Below are 21,547 nucleotides of genomic sequence, written 5' to 3'. Positions count from 1 at the left end.
TCAATGCAAAATCAAGTGGGTTACTTTTTACTTCTAATTTGAGTTGTTCCACGTGTGTGTGTGGTATTTAAGGATGCAGGTATATTTTGGGCTGGCTAATTTGCCATATTTTGAAAGACAAAATGATGCCAAATTGCCTTCCAGCTCATACCTTCAAATGTCCTGGGGTTGCTACACCACCTGGGGATGGGCCGGGCTCCTGCATGGCCCTGGCCCATCAGTCACAGCAGAGGCAGCATAAGCCGCCCAGGCTGTGGCTGCCTTTGATCAGTAAAGAGTAGCAGGGGGAAGAGTGTATTTACTTTTCTATAATCTGAATTTTTTTTCTTAAGTAAAACATGTCTTTTTTAGTTATTTCGTAGCTATAGAGTACAGGGAAGGGCACTGCTACAGGCATGCTGTTAATAGTTATGACCCGGCACGAATGTTTTCATCCACGGTCTCAGATTTGCTTTTATCCAAAAGCATTGCAACCAATCTCCCAATAAATTCGGACCCAGCTCATCCCAGCTCTGTATGTCCCAATTTACATCTTGCTGCTGGAAACCCTCCTGTCCTGGGATGGCCCCACAGGGAGCAGCAGGTGGGGAGGGAGGGATGTGCAGCAGGGGGTGTGTTGGGGGTGCGGTGACTCCCCGCATCACACAGGACAAAACACGCTGAGCTGCTCCCAGCACACACGCTGCGTAGCACAGCCCCCAGCGAGAGCTGGTAAGGCCAAGGGATCTAGGATGGGAAAGGGCTATTAAAAAATAAATGCTCCTCTTTTTTCAGTGAGGGTTTTTTTTTTTTAACCTCGTGTGGGGCGTCTGTGTGGTTACAGGTGCCTTTGGATGAAGGCACATCTGGCTCCTCTTCAGCTCTGAGGACAGGGAACCTATTTTGTAGTTGTAAGATTTTAGATGGGGCAGGAGTCACCACTGTCCATCCTTCAGCTTCTCCAGAGGCTGCACTCCCCTGGCACCACCTGCTGCCCCGCTGCACCTGGGGACCCTTCCAGAGGCTCAAACTCAGCGACACTCTGTCTCCCCGTCATCGGCTCTGACGCTGTGCAGCCTGCACACGACCTGGCGGTCACAGCAACTGGGCCAAGTGCCTGAAGACTGACCAAATCTAGTCGTAAATGTCCCCTGCTTTAGCAAGAGATGAAGGGGTTTTTACCGATGACAAGCAGTACTTGTTTAGAAACCTGTCACCAGAGCAGCTCTCCAGGGCCCCAGCAGCGACAGCTCCAGCCTGCAGCAGCTCAGACCCCTGCCTGGCCAGGCCCATGCTCCTCACTCGCTGCAGCAGGAGGTTTCTCTGGGAAGAGCCGTTCCCAGAGCAGTGTGGTGCCAGCAGCTCCACCAGCCTGATGGAGGGGTGGGACAGGCTGGCGGCAGCTGAGAAACTGGACCCACAGCCCAACTGGGAGGAGTGAGGCCAGACGAGCAGAAGGTTTATCAGCCAGGCTCGAAAGAAAGATGCAAAAAAAGGGGAAGGGAAACTCTGCCCTTTCTTTTGGCTGCTTGTAGTGAGAAGCAACACACACTGAAAAGGCTCCTTTTAGTGGGGTGCATTCCTGCTGCTCCCCCAAAGGGAACCCCACTTGTAAGATCTTCTGTGGACACTTCTTTGTGCCGCTGTCCTGGCAGCGGAGCCGAGGAAGGTGCCGGCTCTCCCCAGCCTCCCTTACCCTCCTCAGCACCAGCTGCTGCTCCCACGCTTCCCACGGGCACGAGCTGTGCACAGGGCGATGCCACGCAAGCAGCAGCTCCAGGCAGGTCCCAGCTGAGCTTGGATGCCAAAAACGTGGCCTGGTCAGGCTGGTGTGGGGCTGGGGGGTGGTGCAGTGGGGGCTGATCTGCCAGCAGTGGGGTGAGGGGGGAGCCCAAAACCAAAGTCTTTATTTAACAAAAACAAACCAACCAAAAAACCCTCAAACAACAAAAAATGTGTTGTTATGAGAGTGTAAACCATAAAACAGTGAATAGATTGCATATATTAAAAGTTATGTTAATAAATTTACAACTATAACGTAAAAAGCCTCTGTGCTGACACACGGGCACTGATGGCAGCAAGGCAGCTCTTGGCAAAGGTGCTCCCTGGCCGGGGTGCCCATTCCACCAACGGGCAGCTCCTGGGGGGGAGGCCCCAAGGCCCCACCGCCTCAGAATCACAGTATTATCTAAGTTGGAAAAGACGTTGAAGATCTTTCAGTCCAGTCATTAACCGCACACTGACTGTTCTCAAACCGACTCTGACACCAACTCTGCCTCGGCCCGGCCGGGTGAGTGCGGCAGGACGGTGCCACGGAGGCAGCCGCGGAGCTGCCATGACATGAAACACCGTCTCAAAGACGGGCCTGTTCGCCGCCTTGTGCCTCCTCTGCAGCCTCTCGCTGGCAGCGAGGCCGAGCTGCGGCCCATGGCACAGCCAGTCCCGGCGGCTGCAGCAGCGGGGGGTTACGGCGCACCCCCACCACCATGGCCCTCCTGGGCCCAGCCTGCCGCCGGGAGGGAGGGCTGGCCGGGGGGTGCCCTGGCCGGGAGGAGGGCTCCCCAGGCGCGTTGGCAGGCCACGGAGGAGCCTTTCAGCTGGGAAGCAGGACAGCTGCGCTGTGCGGGGCTGGACAGACGGTTTCCATTTGGTCCTTATTCACCCACAGGCAAACACCGCGCTGGCAGCGCCGCGAGTGAGGCTTCGCAGCTGAGCGGGGCGCAGAGATGGCAGCCAGACGCCCAATGCCCCGTGACCGCCATCTGCAAGGGCCGCAGGGGCTTTAGGTTTACCCAGTGTTTCAGGCGAAGGCCTGCCAGGAGCAGAGGGTCTCTTCACGTGACTTGTCAGGCCGTGGGGCAGGACGGCAGCTCAGCCCAGCCAGCGCTGAAGCCAGCACTCCCTGCACTTTGCTGCAGAGGGCAACTGGGCCTACAAACACCAACCTTTTTCCACCTGTTTCAACAGTCACAGCATGATGCTGGCAATTAGAAAACATGCCATTGCAGACAACATTCTTGGCTCTGTTACTACCCCAAGGAACCTTCTGCCACTTAGACTTCTTTCTCCAGCGACCAGAGGAAAGGGGGCTCAGCTTTAGGCCAGCACAGCTGTCTGTGCTGCCAGGGTCCTGCTGGCACAAGAGCAGAGTGACGGGAACTGCCGCTCCAGTCCAGGTAACCACAAGCTCAGCACAACCCACCAGCACTCAGCTGCGACACAAGATGTGCTGGAGGCAGGGCAGGAGCACCCAACCCACAGCTCAGATCCCCACTTCAGCTGCAGATCTCTGCCCAGGCAAGTGCAGCTACATTTGTCACCACACTGGCAGCTCTTGCTAGCCACTCCACACACTGACCCTTGTGTACAAAAAAAACATGATGAGCAAATGCAAAAACACTGGATCTGGTGTTGGGCCTGGGGGGGCCGAGGCCATACCAAACATTGTAAGTAGTGAAAGATGCTATGAATAATGGAACAACTGCTGCCACAGCCTTGCTAAGTCTGGACATGCTCTAGACTGATCTTGTGGATGAAATAATTTCAGCAAAGCCCACTTGTATTGGGTGGTCAGGTTTTTGGAAGCAAAGGGCTGCAGGGATGGCTTCTGTGACTAGACACCAGGAGCTGCCCCCATGTTGAGCAGACAGTTGCACACAGCTCCTGTAAGGAGCTGCTGCTGGCCAAGGCTGAGCCCATCCATCAGCAACGGCAGTAGCGCCTCTGGGATAACGTATTTAAGATGGGGAAAAACTGCTGCACAACAGCAGCTGGGAGAGAGGAGTGAGAATATGTGAGAAACAACCATGCAGACACCAAGGTCAGTGAACAAGGAGAGGGAAGAGGTAGAAAAGTCAGGAGTACGGTTGAGCCTGGGAAGAAGGGCGGGGGAAGGTGTTTCTAGATTTATTCTTATTCCTCATTAACCTGCTCTGTTCCACTGGCAATAAAAAAATTTCCTCGAGTCTGTTCTGTCCATGATGGTAACTGATCACCCTGTCCTTATCTTGACACACAAGGCTTTCATCGTATTTTCTCTCCCTGTGCTGTTGCCAGTGGGAGAGTGACAGAGCAGCCTGGGCACCAGGCCAGGGTGAACCCCCACCACTTTAACGGAAACAAGGGTCAGTGCTGGTTTTGCCAGACCACAGGCTCTGTCACTAACCTTGTTCCCATCAAGCAGCATGTTCAAGAATGCCCACAGCCACTGTAATGAAAGTGCAAACTCCCACAGCATTAAGCCATACAACACTTCTATTTAGGGCTAAAGACCTTGCTGGCATCTAATTAACACACAGATTTTGCAATTTATTGCACAGCAAGACTGCAACACAACCAGGTATGGCACAGCATTAACTCTCATCCCAGCTCTTCAAGAGGCCCAGCCCCAAGTGGCATCAGGGAACAGTTGTGAAGGAGAGCAGCTAAAAGCCCGCAGCGCTGCCCCCCACTAACCAGCCGTCCTGTGCGGCCCTCCTCAAACAGCAACATCCACACAGGAAACTAACACCTTCCTTACCATAGCTTTTTATAGGTTTTCAATGCTTTAATAAGCTTCCTCATGTTAAAAGCGCGTAGCTACTCCCAGAAGGCCAACAAGACATGTTTGGGCAGCTCAAGTTGCCCAAGTTACATGTAGAATAAGGTATAAATTAAAGTTAACTTAAAGGCAATTCACAGCAGTGAAGGTCTGCCACAATTTAACAGTAGTTTACTGCTTGTTCTGCCTCAACCCACCATGGCAATACCTGTTATACAGTAACAACTACTTGTACGCCTCTGTCTTTGCGTACTTTGTTTCACCTTTCCTGTATTTTATGCAAAGTCCTTCAAGACTTATTTCATCAAGGTAGAGTTTACCCCAACTTTTGCTAATTACACAACAGATTCGATATAGAATGTCAGCTAATGGAGCCAAAATGTGAGTGTGCAGTGTCCCCTGGGTCCGTGGGTACAGTGCCTGCCTACAACGGCATTGGTCCTGCGGGTGTGGAGGTGGCTCAGCTGACTTGGAAGAAGTTTTCCGTCACATCACTGAACAAAAATGCGTATTTAAGTGCAGAGTGCAAGACACAGCTCAAGAATATTCTCATTACTACCGATAAAGACTTTATAATCACTTTATTAAAACCGTATTAGCTCAGATTTTACCAAAATAATTTACACAGTAGAAGTATGCCACACAGAAATAATATAAACATCTGCCTGATGTTTGGAGTATTTCATAAGACAGCTTCCCACATTTCAGTGTGAGATTCAGGTACATACAGTTGTTGCATCCCATCTCCATCAGCTTACTGTGTTCTAAATGTGCTCACCACAACTTTTCTGCTAAGAAGGTTCCAAGAAACAAGACTCTGTCTCTTGCCCATTAAGACTCCTTCCCCTGCTAGGCACTACTAAAAGCCTGGCTAATTTAAAAGGGCTCCTTGCAGCTGAGAGCCACCATACCCCTGGAGATTTTCCAGAAAAATCAAAGGCAGTGATTTGTGATCAGCACATGAAGACAAAAGTAGGTGATGAGCAGTGAGTGCTGGTCACATCCCCTGCCTGAGCACCGACCCTGCAGGGAGCCAAGAGGGAGCTTTGCTTCCAGCCTACCTCCATCTGTCCTTCCACAGCAATGGCAGCACAGACAGCCTATGATTTACCTTTCCATGCTGTCTTACTTAACAGTACTTTTGCCCTGCACACTGGTTCTCACTCTTCCAGTTTAATAAAGACATTCCTTGGGCATTTAGCCTTTAGATCCCCCAGGGAAAGCCGGCCACAGCCTGGGATGAGAGCACACCACTGCCTCCAGGCCGCGGGCTGCACACCCAGCTTCTGCATGGAGAGTGGTCTGCGCAGAGTGCAGCTGTGGTGGCCACTAAGGACAGCTGCGCTGGGCTCCAACGACCAGCATGGTTTTTCTTCCACATAAAAAATAGTTATTAAAAAAAACCCACCTTTCCCTTGAGAAATAGTTTGGCTCAGTCCAATGCTGACAGCTCAGAGCTGGTGACAGGGAAAGCGTCCATAAATGAGTGTCCTGTGCTACAGACTGCATCTCGTGCCAAGTCTTCCCCGAGGAAGATGCTCCTCATCCTTAGGCACAGAGGTACTCACCAGCTCTGGGCTGGGCCTCAGACTCTTCAGGATCTCATCATGAATGTGCCAGAGCACTTCCACTCTCCTCAGGGAACGTACTTCCTTCCTGGAGCCAGGCCAGAGAGTTTCAACGATGCAGAGGTGACAACGCACCCGGGCACTGCTATGGCTGTCTCTGCTCACAGTCACTCCTTGTCTGGCTTCATGGGATGAGTCTTCCTTTCCAAGAAGCTCGTCAACAAGTCCCCCCGTCTTGTTAGCACCGTGCTGAGGCCCAGCAATATTACTAGGTAAAAGACTTAACCATGCTTACCATATGATCAACTCCACAGGCAACATCCACCACCTCACCGGGTACAGTCACCTGGATCAGACACACAAAAGTGGATTATCTCTCAAGCTGGTACTCTGTCCCCGATAATTCCTATTTCTCATCCTCCTTCTGATAATACGCCAGTTGGTTTCACAGGGACTTGTACCAACGAAAGTGCCATCTTGAAAACCCAGAGAAAGCAAGATTCAGCACCAGACATGCTTGTGTATCGAGCTGTGAAATATTCCCCTTCCCCCTTCACAGAAGCACATAAACCTTTGGAAGGACAGAGAGAGAGGGCTCACTAGCAGACAGTGAGGAGACTGTAGCCTCAGCCCATCTGTTCAGCAGCAGAAACAGCATGACCAAAGAGAGCGTAATCCAGACAGCAGGAAGAGGATTTGCCCAAGCACCACAAGGATTTGCCTCTCCTCTCATGGGCAAGGACTGGAACGAGGCAAAAGCTCAGCTCGGCCTAAGGCAGTTTTTGCTTTGATGCTAAGCAGACCCAGCTCACTCATTAGTGTAGCTACAGCTCTTTCACTTAAAGCTGACTTCAAACTCAAGGAAAGCAGAGGCCACAAATGCAAGTTTTTCCTTAGAGTTAAGGGAAAGGAGAGATGGCTAATTCTAGGGCAGGAGGTCACAGACAAACATCCTGGTAACTGCCCTTGCTGTGCTGTGGTACATTGCTGTACTATTGTCAGACAGGAGCTGGCTGTTTAAGGGAGCATAACCCTCCACGTCCACACTGAGGGAAACCTGGATGTGCCACGCTTAGTGAATTCAGAAACTCCACTCAGCCACAGCAGTGTGATTTTAGGCAAAGGCTGCAAAGTTTGTCTTTTTTTGTTCATTTTTAAAAAAAGGAGAAAGCATGCTAAAGAAACACATCCACGGCAAGTTCAGACACATGGAAAAGGACTCCAGGGTGGTCCAACTGATTGCCTCCCTCCTCTCCTACTTGGCCCTCATGGAGACTGGGAACATCTGTTAGGCTGAGTGCTGAACTCCAGAGCCAAAGACTCTTCTACACCCACAGAGTCTGGCTCTCAGAGCCATCTGAGAGAAGGGAGTGGAACTGGAAGCGTTGCGAAACAGCTATGAAAACAGTTCAGTGGCTAAGGATCTCCTACTGTAACTACAGTCAGTGCAGTGCCCCACCACCACAGCTGCTTGACTTGGAAGAGGAGCAGGGGAAGGAAGCCTGCTGCTATGTGGATTTGCTGCCACTGCAGTCTGATCACCATGACCAAAATGTTCACCTGAGTTTGGGTCACAGATGATCGATATTCGTGGTTTTCTCTGCAGCATGTACAAAAGTGAAGTGCAGGTTAGAAGGGGAGGAAAGAGGCAGTAAGGGGTAGCAGGTTAACTGTGCACAGGAGGAGATAAGAACAGGTCAGATGTAATGGCACAGCACCAGATGTCACTTTGGGATCTGAAGTCAGTACTGAAATAGCAGACTAAAAAAAAAAGAAACCTGAATAACTCCATCCCTAAACAGGTTATGCAAAGACCTCTGGAAAACAAAGCAGTTCTACAGTCATCTTAAGCTTCCACTTCTTTCAAAATTACTCAACAAAACTACACTGCAAATCATGTTTCTTGCCCTCAGGTTAACAAAGACTAAAGAACATACTCTTGGCCTTAGCACTACCATCCTTACCCTCCATGGGAAATACTGGTCTTCCATTCTTCCAGTTCCCAGGCACCCTCTTAGATTCTTGCCCCATACAAACAGTTCTCCTCTGTCTGTACAGGAAAAAAAAAAAGAATAAAAAGAATAAAATAGGACAGAGTCATTAAAAAGGAAGAATTCTATTTGTGTTGCTGGCAAGTGTGGCAGCTACAGTGCTTCTGGGAGCATAAAGGGCTATACATGCAGTATGAAAGGCACTGAGTTTAGTTCCAAGTACAATAAATGTGCTTGTGCTTGGAGAAAATTATGCCTAATGAGCAGGACAAGCAGCAAGTCCTGAGCACAAGTCTTTCCTTCCCCCTCTTACAGCTCCTGCTTTGGAATTTTATTTGAAGAACAAGTGCAGCAGAAGAGATTCCAGGGAATCATTTGTGGTGAAGTGAATCATTTATGCTGGAAGTTAAACAATTACAGCTGACCCACATCAGCTATCAGCACAGCAAACTGGGTAAGCAAGGCAGCAAAATCTGTCCTAGGCTGTCACCTGGGGACTGGTTACTCAGCTGCCTGACAGAGTGACCTTCTAATGACAACTGGGGAAAAGAAAAAAACTTGTGTTCACAGTTGAAGAGTTTTAAGCTCCTCAGCAAAACATGTAGATCTTGGAAGTGTTCAGATCAGCCCCACAGCAGAGACAATCAAAACAACATCTGTAAGTACAATTTAATGAGAAAAGTTTCTAACACTTCCTGAGTACCAGGGGGAGACCAGTTACAAGCACCCTGTAACCAGAATGATAGTGTCACGCAGACCACTTCTCCAAGAAGGACCAAGCACATTGGCATCTGGCACTTTTCATTAGCAAACTATCACTTTTGCTGCCAAGCATGTGGGTTTTCTGTGCTGCTGCCCTCTGCTGCCCATTTTTAGGTGACAGTCAAATTCAAAACCATTTAAAGGCTGGTATCAAGTACAGGGTGTATCATACCCTTTGCATGTTAAATGTGTAGGTCTTCCCATCTGATTGCTAACTCAATTGGTCAGAAAAGCCAAGAAACCCTGACACCTAGCTCTGACTTAAACTCAGTTTAAGTTTATTTACCACAATTCCCTGCTGCTTTTAAAGTGCAACTGAGTGACTTATTCTGTAGAAGGAAATGAAAAAACCATCTCAGGCTTCCTGTTCGAGAGAAAGTTTTTGTTTGCTTTAGAAGAATAACACTTTCTTAATTAAAGCACAAGTTAGTGAAATAACTATGGTAGAAACCATGCTGACACCTGTAAATGTGCTACCCATCCCTCCTGTTGCATTCCAGTGTGCTTTAAGTTTAAAGAAAGATGGGCGGTTTTTGTTTTCTTATAACTGCCAATAACATGGCAGTGTGACTTCCCATGACAGTAGAACTAGAAACTTACTTGTAAGTGCTGCAAACTGGCTGAGTCCACAGCGAATGTGAGCAACACGGATGTCCGGACTGAAGTCTGAGCAGCCAAAAAGGCTGGGTGGGATCATCTCTGGCACTGCTGTCTCTATTAGGTTTGGTCCTTTCCCAAGAATTCCATATCCCCAGACAAAAACATTTCCTTCTTCTGTATTACAATAAGAACACATTCTGTAAGAAAGTCTGAGCTTGTGAAATTCATACCATGACCAAGAGTTAATCAGATCCAAAGGGATATTTTCCTTTTTCCCAGAGCAGTCTAGCACCTTTTGATTATTTAGTTTGCAAACAATGCATTCCCATCCAAATGCCTTAATTTTTTCCTAAGTTGTGCAAGCAGATCAAGCTTCACAGGCAAAACTTTCATGGGGAAATAATGCCAACGCAGTGTGGGCTGGATAAAATACTTCAGCCTACTGACTGATGGGACAGAGGTTGAGTGTTTTATTATCACCACTTTTTCCTTTGAGGCATGGCCAAACCAGCAGTAGGCTAGTCACTCTGCCTGGCGCTCTGCCTTAAACTGGGTGCCTGGGAAAGGCAGCAGCTGGACAGTGGAAGACAGAGTAAGTTGCCATGTCTGCTACTCTGCTCCCTTCATGCTAGAAGCTCAAATGTCTTGTCATCACAACAACTGCATCACACATATGATTGTCTTCCTTGAAATGATCCTTCATGATAGTACAATCCTCTGCCTCATTCCTTTACTCAGTGACTTTTAAGCTGTGCTCCCCTGGCCACTGGCAATCCAAAGCAGCATTCACCAAGGAGCCTGCTGCAGAGTTTCACTGTTCTCAGAACTCTCTGCTTTCTAACCTAGTTTATCAAGATTTATCTACATGTCAGATTTATATTCAGTCTGAAGGTCTCTTCTTTCTCTCAAGTGCTCTACTTCCTCCCTTTATCCATCTCCATTATGGGCCACGCACTGCCCGTGTGATCAGCAAACAAGATCATAACCAGAGGCAGCAACCATGCTCTTGTTCTAGTTTGCATAAGTGCTCACGACAGCACATACTGGAAGTAATGCTCTGCGGCTAGTGAAAATAACCCCCTGGTACATTCTTAAATTCTCCCAGCTTTCCTCATGACAGTACTTTCCTGTTTCCAGTAAACAAGATGTTTGCTCCATGATGTTACAATCGACCCACTGCATGGCCACGCACTAAAGAGGACGATTGCAAAAGTGAACTCACCCGTAAGCACCATATTGCCAGTCCCTCCACACGCAGCCTCCTTTACCTTCCCAATCTTGAACGGCAAATGTCTGGGAACATTCACCTGTATGAGATTGCAAGAGAGCTGTTAGAGACAAGGTAAACTGCAGACCAGACACACATTCATAACTTCTCCTCTAGTTCTGGTTAGAGCTTACATACACTGAATTCCTGACACAAACAACCTCTATTGCTTGAATGAAGGAACGAATGCAATTCCCAAGATTAAAAAAACTACATGAAATTCATTAAGGCTGAGAGTGTGGACAAAGTGGAAAAAGTTACCCACTGGAAAGCTTACATACATGGCAACAAAGCTGGGAATGCTTAACAGCTGCTTATATCCCTGGCTCTGAGTCAAACAATGGGCAAGTCAGTAAGCAAGCACACTTGCAAGTTTTCACAATGGACAAGATCACTAAAATTTGGTCTGTGGTGGCATTTCTGAACATACTAGGGAAAAAAATCACTCAAAGATAATCCTTCTTATTTGGTACATTTCAATACAACAGAAGCCTACGCAGCTTAACACATGTAAACAGTGGCCTCAGATTTCACAGATAATATCCAGCTCTGCTTACCACAATTTGGACTTTATTGATATTGTACCTAAAACTCCTGCTTCGGCAAACATGCCCTTCATCCATTTCAGACCCCTCTGACCTTCACTGAACACCCAGCCAGGAAACCACCTACACTACTTAACCTGGTCATTGTCTTCAGGCCTTATGGATCTCAGTAATTAGCCCTTCATTAAGGATACACCAGGAAAGGCATGGGAAACGAAGGTACGTGTTTTACTAAAGCCATACTAATGCAATTGTCTGCTCTTAGCCTTCTGCCAAGAATAGCTTGAGTATTAATTAATTCCCTGACTCCATTTCCTACACTAACTGTAAGAGGAGACCATCTGCTTAATTACCTCAGTACTACAATGCTGTGTCAAATCAGCACTACATTTCTGCCCCAGATAAGTTTGCTCCAAAAACCTTTTACCTGTTGAGACACTGATATTTGTTTATGACATGGCTATAAACCTATTAAGGTTGATCGTGAAAAAATTCACCAACATACAGGTTGACTGGAAGGGATTTCCAAGGGTCATCTGTACCAGCACCATGCTCAAAGCAGGACCACGCAAAATTCTAGACTAGCCAGCCAAAAGACAAATTCCTGTCCTGAAACCAGCACAAACACTCAAGCTGGATCTTAATCTGGTGCAAAGTCCATGCAAAGGGGAAAGGAGAACACAGGGTGTATTCTTCCTTTATAACAGACTAACAAACTTGGGTAAGGAGACACAAGCCTTTGCCTATAAATAGCTGGGAAACATACTGGCCTAAAGCTATACAAACATTTCAGGCAGATTGGTTTTGTAAGCATAAGTAAAACCAGCCTGCTAGTGGTGTTAGTTTATACTGATTTATACCGCTGTCAAAAGAACCCAGAGCAGGGACAAGTGTGTAATTTTTAACTCTGTGAGCAGCAGCTGAACTGAAACATGTAAAAACACGCCCCCAGGCTGACTGACCTGTGTGGTTTCAGTGACAGATGCTAACTGCAAGTATTCTGAATTTCCCCAACCAAAGACATCTCCTTCATCTGAAACAGCCAGACAACAGTCCCCATAGGAAGAGACCTGGATAATGTTTACTCCAGTAATGTCACCGCATAGCTTAGTAGGAACACTGGTGATGCTGTAGTGTCCAAGACCTGAAAGGAAAAAAGTAGAGAGATGATGAAGAATTTTTTTCCAGACATGCTTTTAATGCCTACACAGGACTGTTTTGTCACGTTATAACCCAATCACCCTTCCTCCAGAAGAAATCTTTCTGTCTCTATCTCTTAACTACCAGCTTCAATGGACAAAGAGTCAGAATCACCAGTTCTACTAGCCAAAGCTACCTCTCTAGAGTACAAAACAGCTTTATACAACCACATCTGGGACAGTCTCATCTCTCTTGTCTGCATGGACCAAAGTGTTGGAGAGAGCAGTAAGCAAGTCAGGCAGATATCCCAACAAGGTGAAGTTTCACAAACCAGCTGCATCCTGTCTTCTGCAAGGAGAGCCATCAGTGACAGCACACTGCCATCAGTTTGGACAACATCAGAAGTGGCAAAAGAGGATGGGAAGCACACACTTCACATGACACAGAGCTGCCTGGAAAAGAGGCCAGAAACAAGATGGGCTACAGTGTGTCCACACAAGAGAACCATGAGAAGAACCCAGCTTCAGGAGCAGCGGAAGGACTAAACAGCAGGAGGACTGTGAGGTAGTTCTTTGACAGCAGAAGACACTAGAAAAAGGGCCTGGCCAGAGATCCCATTTAAGACGGCAGTAGCCACCAAAGGTCTCTGTCAGTTCAAAAGAAGCAAGAAGAAAAACAGACCCTAAAACGAGAATTGGGAAGGCAAAGCCTGCAAAGAACCAGGGAGCTAACCTTCCCCTGTCACTTCCACAAGCTTTAAACAGTAGACATGTTCTCCTCAGACTGCATGCTTGGATTGCCAGCATGGCATCCTACAGCTCCTCTAAAAGTGAACTGGTTTGTCTCAGTTTGGTTACCCAAAAGTATTGAGAACATCTGCACATAGCTGCACACACCAGCCCCTGTCTGTCCACACACGCATGACAAATATCCATCGCAAGCTCTGAATTAGGGCAGCTTGCTATAGTCACCAGTTCACTGCAATGCTCCTACCTGTTTGTCCATCGGCTCCCCATCCACATGCATAGACTGCACCCTTCTTGGTTCTAAACAGACTGTGGTCCTGCCCACACACAACCTGCACAAAAACAAAAGATCAGAGGTGGTCAGAAAAGGCCACGTGTTCAGAATCAATTTAACAAAGCATTACTGGCAGCCAAATTGAGCGATGAACCTCTACAATGCCCATCAGCTCAGATTTTGACCCTTCTTGCCCAATCACACAGCTGTACACACAGGGAAGGCTAAGAACAGCATGATACAGCACAGAAAACAGCAGAATTTTCTTTGTGGAAAGCAGTTAATTTTTTCTGAGGTCAAAAACAAGGCCTAGTTAACACAAAGCTCAACTCAACAGCACAACACAATAAAACAGCAAAGAGTAAATAAGAAATCTCCATTCCCAGAGTGCTACCACATGGTGTTCAACGCCAGCTACAAACTGCTATTGATTCTTTGCCATGTAAGTGCTCTAGGAACACATCTGTTCTCAAATTGACATTTATGTTGAACTAGCAATCATATCTGCCACAGGCTTGGCAGGAATTAAAGCCAGGATCTTCAAAAACAGACATTAAGTATTAGTCAAAGATTAAACAGATCTAATCCACAAGTTAAGAGAGTGACTACCAAGAATATTAAGCATCTAACTTTGTCAAAGTAAAACAGGTACCAATTATTCAAACCCCTTGAAAAAAGAAAAAAAAAAGAAAAATCCAAACAGAAGTTTACAAGCCTAATTCAAAACATTATTAGGATGTACCATAGCACACTCTCATCATGTGGACCTAAATGCTTTCTAGGACGTTGCCTGGAACAGGAGCAATGTTTGCCCACAGAGCTCTGCTACAGAGGCACAGACACCAGTGAACTGCTCCAGTGCCTGGAAATATGCAGACTCAGTGGTGCTTCTGCTGCCCTGCAGCCCCTTGCTCTCCTAAAAACCTGCCCTAGGGACAGTCTCACAGGTTACTTTTGAAATGGGAAAGATAAAATAAAACAATTCCCAAGCAATATAAAAGCGACAAAGGGGAACAAGAGCAGGAAATCAGGACAGGAAGGGATGAGGCATCGGAATGACCTCACTGCTGTGCAAATAAAAGCTGCGTTGGCATTTCCAAAATTCTTCAGTAAGTTCAAACCCTGCATTGCCTTTAACTGCTCTGCAGAGTCATGGAGCAAAATGCCACCTTCTGTTTTTTGTAAGAAACCACATAGTAGATCACCTTGCCATTCCAAAGAGCTTCAACTGAATGATTTGTATACCTTTTTTTTTTTTTTTTCATCACAGAATCACAGTCAGGTTGAGTTTGGAAGGAACCTCTGAAAGTCATCTGGTCCAACTGCCCTGCTCAAGCAAGGTCACCTACAGCAGCTGTCCAGGACCACATCCAGGTGGCTTCGGAATATCTCCAAGGAGGGAAACTCCACAACCTCTCTGGGCAGCCTGTGACAGTGCTCAGTGTTTCCTGATGTTCAGAGGGAACCTCCAGGGTCTCCATTTGTGACCACTGCCTCTTGTCCTGTCACTTGGCACCACTGGAAATGGCCTGTCTCTCTTCTCTCTGCACCCTCCCTTCAGGCATTTGTACACATTCCCAAGACACACCCTGCAGCCTTCTCTTTTCCTGGCTAACAGTCCCAGCTCTCTCAGCATCTCCTCACAGGAGAGATGCTCCAGTCCCTTCACCACCTTAACAGCCTTTTATTGGATTCTCTCCAGTATGTCCATGTCTCTCTTGTACAGGGAAAGCCAAAAATGGACACAGTAGTCTGAGTGTGGCCTCACCAGTGCTCAGTAAAAGGGAAGGACCACCTCCCTTGACCTGCTGGCTACACTAATGCAGCTCAGGATACCGTTTGCCTTCTCTACAGCAAGGGCACGCTGCTGGCTCACAGTCAGCTTGGTGCTCACCAGGACCCCCAAGGCCTTTCTGCATACAGGGGTGTCTGAGGCTGTTCCTCCCTTTCCCTGTTGAGCTTCATGACATTTCTCCAGCCTCTGGATGGCAGCACCACCCTCTGGTGTATCAGCCACTCCTTCCAGTCCTCCATCATCTGCAACTCTGCCCCACCATCCACATCATCAGTGAAAATGTTAAACAGGATCGGACCTAGTGTTGACCCCTGGGATACAGCATTAGTTACTGGCATTCAACTAGTCTTCGTGCCAACGATTACCACCCTCAGCTGTTCTGCCAGTTTTCAATTCACCTTCAGAATTCAGTTCAGACGATCCTCTTACCTGAACAACTCTGCTGTCAAACTCCTTCAGCTGATGAATTAGATGGCTTTCACTGGACACCACCAAACAACCACCGAGAAGAGACAACAGAGAGGATTTCAGGACTGCAACCAAAAAATGTGAAGGTAGACTTGTCTTTACTGAAAGACACTTAGCTATTACAAGAGAGATTCTTTCACGTGTTCTCTGATACACTCAAAGAGGATAGTTCCACTGTAAAATTACTGCACAAAGAAGGAAAGACATTTTTGGATTCTCTTATTTAAGAAGTTAAGAACTGTCACTTTTTAAATATAACCTCTCATGGGAATCGGGGCTGGGAGCAATCCTCAAACACGTTTCCTAGTTTAGAATGAGCACAGACACTAGATAATACTGCAGCACCTACAGAAACACTAGACTTAACCAGAGATTAACCAGATATTCCAGAGCACAAAGAGTGTAGTGTTAACACTGATGTCATTCTTTCACAAAAACAGGAATTCTGAACAATCCAATGACTAAATTCCAGTATCAAGGAAAAAAAAAAAAAGCTAGCTAAACTACAGCTATTTTCTTAAACTCCACAGGCCAAGTCTTGTGGATCACAGATAGTGCAATGTGCAAGATCTCTTCTAGGCCCTGCCAGGGGATCAGTAGCTTTCAACATATTCCCACTATCCACTTACATCACTACTATTTTACAGAGCATTTTAAGAATATGCTTTGGTGTGGCCCACAAAAAGCTTGCAAAGGAGAAGCACTACAGATTCAAAGGCAGTCACAGCAAAGAGATTCAACAAAAGGATGTCTCTTTCATCATTAAATGGCATTTCTAACACCCTCAGAAATAGCACCTGCACTCTGAGAGGCTAAAGGGAGAAAGACCAACTACTAACACCAATTACCTCAAGCTATTTATGAAGGTTGGGTTTTCTCACTATGCCCTGCGAAAACTGTCACATGCTGACATCTTTGTCTTTTGTGAATGTGGTGAGAAGAGTGCTAGTGCCCAGCCTGGTTTTATATGATGCCTGCAGCACATAAGCCTGTTCTCAGACTCATCAATCTTAAATGGCGTCCTTATAGTCCTCCAGGCTTTGCTGTAGGGTTGTTTTCATGCAATTACATTCTTAACATTAAGGGAGTTCAGGATCTTTGGATTCTCACCTGTAAGTTTCATCTTCAACAACCTTCCGGCCACACTGTCCATAAGAATTGTTCCCCATTGCAAAAACTGAAAAACAATAATACGATGCACTAGTTTTATTACTGTCCAATTCCCTGAAAGCCTCTTTTCAGGTACACAAAACATTTTCATGCGGTCCTTAGCTTAAAAGGTAGAATATAGTACTGTAAAAATTGGCATAAGCTTTCTTCAAACCAAGTTCACTTAAATTCAAGTGATTGAATCCATTTCTGTCAACAATATCCCAGCAATATTGTTGCAGGCACAGTAGCGGTACCTGGAGGCCACTGGCTGTTTTTCAGTAATTGCCTAGTTCATCCTGCCGTTGCCAAGGAGACTCAGAAATAGATCAGCGCTCCCACAGGAGCGTTAAATCAACCAACCAACCAGCTCACCCACTGATAAGCAGCACTGGATCGCTCAGCACAGCACTGAAGCCACTGTACCAGAGAATTCCCAGAGACATGGAGGCACAATTCAAACACAGGATCTTCTGTATAAAGGCCTATTAATTAATTGCTTTTATAAAGGTAGCACTCTGGGGCTTCAAGGCGAAAGTAACACAGGAGCATTGGCACAGCCATCCAAAACTGAATTCCAGAACACGTCTGACTGAACAAGACAAATAGACTACACTTAAACAAGGCCTTGGGCTAGATAAACAATCCATATTTTGCAACACTTGCAGAGAAAAAGCTTCCAACACATTTACAGCTTGAGTGAAGCAGAGCTCAACACACAGTTATCTGCTCAGGGCTCTCCCTGCTGGGAGCAATCCCAAAAAGGCTGACAGCTGCCTGCATCACATCGACAGAGCAGACAGCCCATCTGGGGTCTAGTTCTAAAGGACATCAGACAATCTTTTTTGGAGCTTTTAATAAAAACATAGTCAGGTGTCCCTTGTCAGCAGCACAACTGATACTATACCTCCTTCGCTATCTGTCAGGATCAGGGAATGGGCTCTCCCACAGGACACCTGCAAGACTCGAGTCTGCTGCGGCTTCTCCAGCGGCAATGGAATTGGAGATGGTTCCAAGACATATTCATAGCCCTTAGCTTACGGAAGAGAGAGAAATGTTAAAGTCAGTAGCTTCCACAAAGCAAATTCATCATATACTTGCCCATCCTGCTGTACATATGCACGCTCACCTCTACTTTGTTACAAAAGTAGATACAATTTTAGAAAGCCATGATACTAACCAAAGTAAAAGGTTGACCAGGATTCGGGGTGGGGTGGGGTGTAGTTAAACGTTGTAAGGATGGTTGAAGCCAATAATCAGTGCCTAACCAAAAATCCACCATACCTGAATGTTATTAAGGCTTCAGGTGGACAGAAGTGAGAAACAGGGGCTTTCAGCCATATGTTCAACAACTTCAGCGAATAAGGCTGGATTACTAGAGAGCTCAACACCAAGCACAAACTAAGTAGTCTGTGCAATGAGGGATACTGCAAACAAGATACAATAGCAGCTATCACCAAAAGACAGCATGAAAGGTGAACAAAAAAAATCTTAGGGCTTCATATTTAAAGAACAGTAGATTAAAGGACCTTTCAGAAAAAACGAATGCAAGAACATCAGCTAACTTGGCTCCATAGGGAATAACAGATCTAACGTTTGTGAAAGAAAATGACAGGCTGTACTAGAAAAAGAAGATTTAGTAACCTGAAGAATATATAATCAGTTACGGTCCACTGGGAAAAAAAATGAAAAAAAGAACAGCAAAACATAAATCAGTACTAGGGAAAAGGTTAAGGGGAGATAAAAAAGCTTTGATATCAAAGAAAGCCACTCTAACAAGTGAAATCAAATCCCAGAGGACCCAAAGCAGTATTCTGCTCACACACAGCAGTGCTTTAACAAGTACTCACTGCTTTCAATTAAAACAAACCCAGAAAGTCTACACATACCTTTTTACAGTAAGACACTACATGATGCAAGGACAGGCGTCACAAGAATGCTAGGAGCCTGCCACGCAATACAGCAGAACCAAAAGGCAGCAATGTTTGTATCTGTCTAAGGAGACATGGAAGTCGCAAAGCAAAAAAACTTTTCCTCCCTCTCTCTGTTCCTTCCAGCAGAGCAACATAAGCTACTGGGATCTGTGGCAATTGTCACTGACATCTGAGGGATTTTGGAGAAGAGAGGCAATGAGGTGGCTAAGGAAGAGGAGGGTGAGAGTAAAACAGTAGTTTAGCTTAGAAACAGCTGAAGTTAGGGCATGAAATACAGTCATCTGTAAGTCAGAAGACTGCAAATTCCCCTGGAAACAAAGCATCTACAGGGGCACAGTGCTGAAACTAGCAGGTACCAAAGTAAGTCTGTAAAAATGAGTAATGAGCTGCACATCCAACAGGAAGCTCGTCTGTGGGAAGTTAAATATGGAGCAGTAGCAATCTCACCGACCTGCACCAGACTTTCCACAGATCCTACCAAACACGAAATGCTTTCTTACTTAGAGGCACTTAAACTGCAAAACTATTTAACCTATTTCTGGATTCTCTGTCAAAAATAACCTGCAGGTCAGATGAAAACCAAGAAAATAATAAGATACTCCTGAGACATCAGCATGCACAGAACTAAGACAGCAGGAACTGAAACCTTTAAAAGCAGACGTGAGTGGAGGCTTCTGTGGACCCTTCAATTTACAGCTGGTGTTTAAGCACACACACACACTCTTGGACAGTGTAGTAGCAGTGATGCACCACTGTAAACTTCAGCATTCTGCACAGTAGCTGCAATTTTCTTTTGCTTCTGCACAAAGTTTAATCTTTTGCCTATATCAGATGGACCATACCTTAATGGATTACACTTTTATAGACAGACTAGGAAGAGAAAAAACTCCTTTTAACATGTTTTTCCCCAATTGTTTATGGAGGAATGTCTTCAAACAGAGACAGCCATTCTATAAAGGAAGTAAGTTTGTGTTTTTTCTACCTGTCTTAGGTGGAAGATGGCAACTTTATGCACAGAAATCATCATCTTAAATGTGTTTAAATGCCTTTGAGAGCCTGGTATAAGACAGAATTACCAAATAACAGATTTTTCCTTCATACAAAATACAATTTGGTACTAAAATACAAAACCCCTACAGCTTCACAAAAATCTCCACTGACTGTATAAAAATCTCTGTGGGAAAGGAAATTAGTTCATAGGTGCAAAGTCAAAAGAATCGAGCTAACCATCTTGTCAAAATAATTTTATTAACTAGTCCACTACATTGTCTACTATCAAACTATAGCGATTCAAACCAACGGCTTAACCCATACACACATAGTTCTACAGAATAAACAGTTACTTAGATTTTAGTTACCTTAGACAAGAATGTGGGTGCAGTGCACAGAATGGATGCATGCCCTGACCAATTACAAAGCACACAAAACCACAGCTAAGTTCCCAAAAAACTGCTTAAAAAAACCCCAAACAACACCACAGCCCTGCACTTCGCATCAAAGCCTCCTGGACACTTTTCATGTCTTCTAACACCAAGTTTCCCACAACACATGTATCCTGTAGTGCTCCCCTGTAAGTCTTTAAAACACTTCAATCCTTACTTCGATCTCTTATGCTTCTCTGGAATCCAAGCTGGGAATCCTTGTTAAGTCCCATGCCCCACACTTTGGTGATGTCTGTGGTTTTAGAGGACAGCAGTGTGAATCCGTAACCGCAGGCAGCAGAGGATATCTTTGAAGACAAACAAAAACCACAACATTCCGTTATAAGTAACAGTTTAGGAAAACAAATTTCACCCCACACTATTTGTTCAACAGCATTCATCCTTCATTAAACTAGATCCAAATATGGCCCAAATTCATGGTGTGCATGGTCTCCGCAAAAATGATCAAACACTCTTCAATGACAAGCACAACGGTGTAAGCTCAAGTCCAACATTACTGCTTTAGAGTTTTTTGTGTGTCTACATCTTTATTTTTGCATTATTTTGGACCCACTCAAACACAACAGGAAGACCTATTTGCTGACCTGCAATAGCAGTAAAGAAAAAAAAAAACCAACCCACAGAGATATTAAGAGAATAACATTCCTCTGTTTTACTCCTTTTACCAAAAAAGCCCAGTATAAAAACTCTGACCTTCTTTGAACTGGACAGCAGAACATAATGACTGAAACATGCAGAGAAATTAATAACATGATTTTCAATACAAGCTTTTAATTTCGTCAAGGTGAGAGCAGCCATGAAAACCACTGAAAAGGAGGCCCATTTTCTCTGATAAATGTCCACGTCTTATTTCTCTGACAAAAGAAGATATATATTTTCCAAGTAGTATGATTCTGTAGTTATACCAAAATAATCCTGATTAATACCGCTGTATCAATTTAAAAAAAAAAAAACACAAAACAAAACAAAACCAAAAAGTGGCAGTCTTTAAGTCCGCCCTTCACAGTCAGGAGACGACTAGCCGGCCCGGACAGAGCTGCGCCAGTGTCGGCGACGCAACGCCAGCGTCACCCTGTCGGGAGAGAACAGAACCGCCGCCCCCAGGCTCACCTTCTCCTCCGTTTCCAGGCGGTAGGGCGTGGATTGGATGCGCCGCGGTTTCTTCCAGCTCACGTCCGGCTTCACGAAGCTGGGGACGCCCAGGGCGCCCGAGTAGGAGAAGCCCCACACGAAGACGCGGTCCTTCCGCTTGGCCGCCTTCCCCGCGTACTGGAACACCGGCGCGGCCTCCTCGGCCTCCCTCAGCTGCCGGACGCTCTGCGGACCCGCCGGCTTGGCCAGGCCCCT

At 46.1% G+C, this 21,547-nt stretch overlaps 1 protein-coding gene across 1 annotated transcript in view; it reads right to left on the bottom strand.

Moving 5' to 3' along the window:
* Positions 1–5,083: 5,083 nt before the first annotated feature.
* The window catches only part of RCC1L (RCC1 like), a 16,728-nt gene continuing 264 nt past the window's right edge, over positions 5,084–21,547 (bottom strand). The window contains exons 2-12 of the mRNA XM_026861867.1: positions 21,311–21,545; positions 20,358–20,487; positions 17,732–17,860; positions 16,786–16,852; positions 15,637–15,688; positions 13,386–13,470; positions 12,215–12,396; positions 10,663–10,747; positions 9,441–9,614; positions 8,052–8,137; positions 5,084–6,433 (exon numbers count right to left, since the gene is read on the bottom strand). Of these exons, the coding sequence (XP_026717668.1) occupies positions 6,356–6,433; positions 8,052–8,137; positions 9,441–9,614; positions 10,663–10,747; positions 12,215–12,396; positions 13,386–13,470; positions 15,637–15,688; positions 16,786–16,852; positions 17,732–17,860; positions 20,358–20,487; positions 21,311–21,545 (1,303 nt within the window). The 3' untranslated portion in view covers positions 5,084–6,355. The remainder of the gene's footprint in view (positions 6,434–8,051; positions 8,138–9,440; positions 9,615–10,662; positions 10,748–12,214; positions 12,397–13,385; positions 13,471–15,636; positions 15,689–16,785; positions 16,853–17,731; positions 17,861–20,357; positions 20,488–21,310; positions 21,546–21,547) is intronic.

This window comes from Athene cunicularia (assembly GCF_003259725.1).
Source record: "Athene cunicularia isolate RWA chromosome 19 unlocalized genomic scaffold, athCun1 chr19_part1, whole genome shotgun sequence".
In the NCBI taxonomy this organism is placed as follows: Eukaryota; Metazoa; Chordata; class Aves; order Strigiformes; family Strigidae; genus Athene; species Athene cunicularia.
This window is presented reverse-complemented; position numbering and strand designations above follow the sequence as displayed.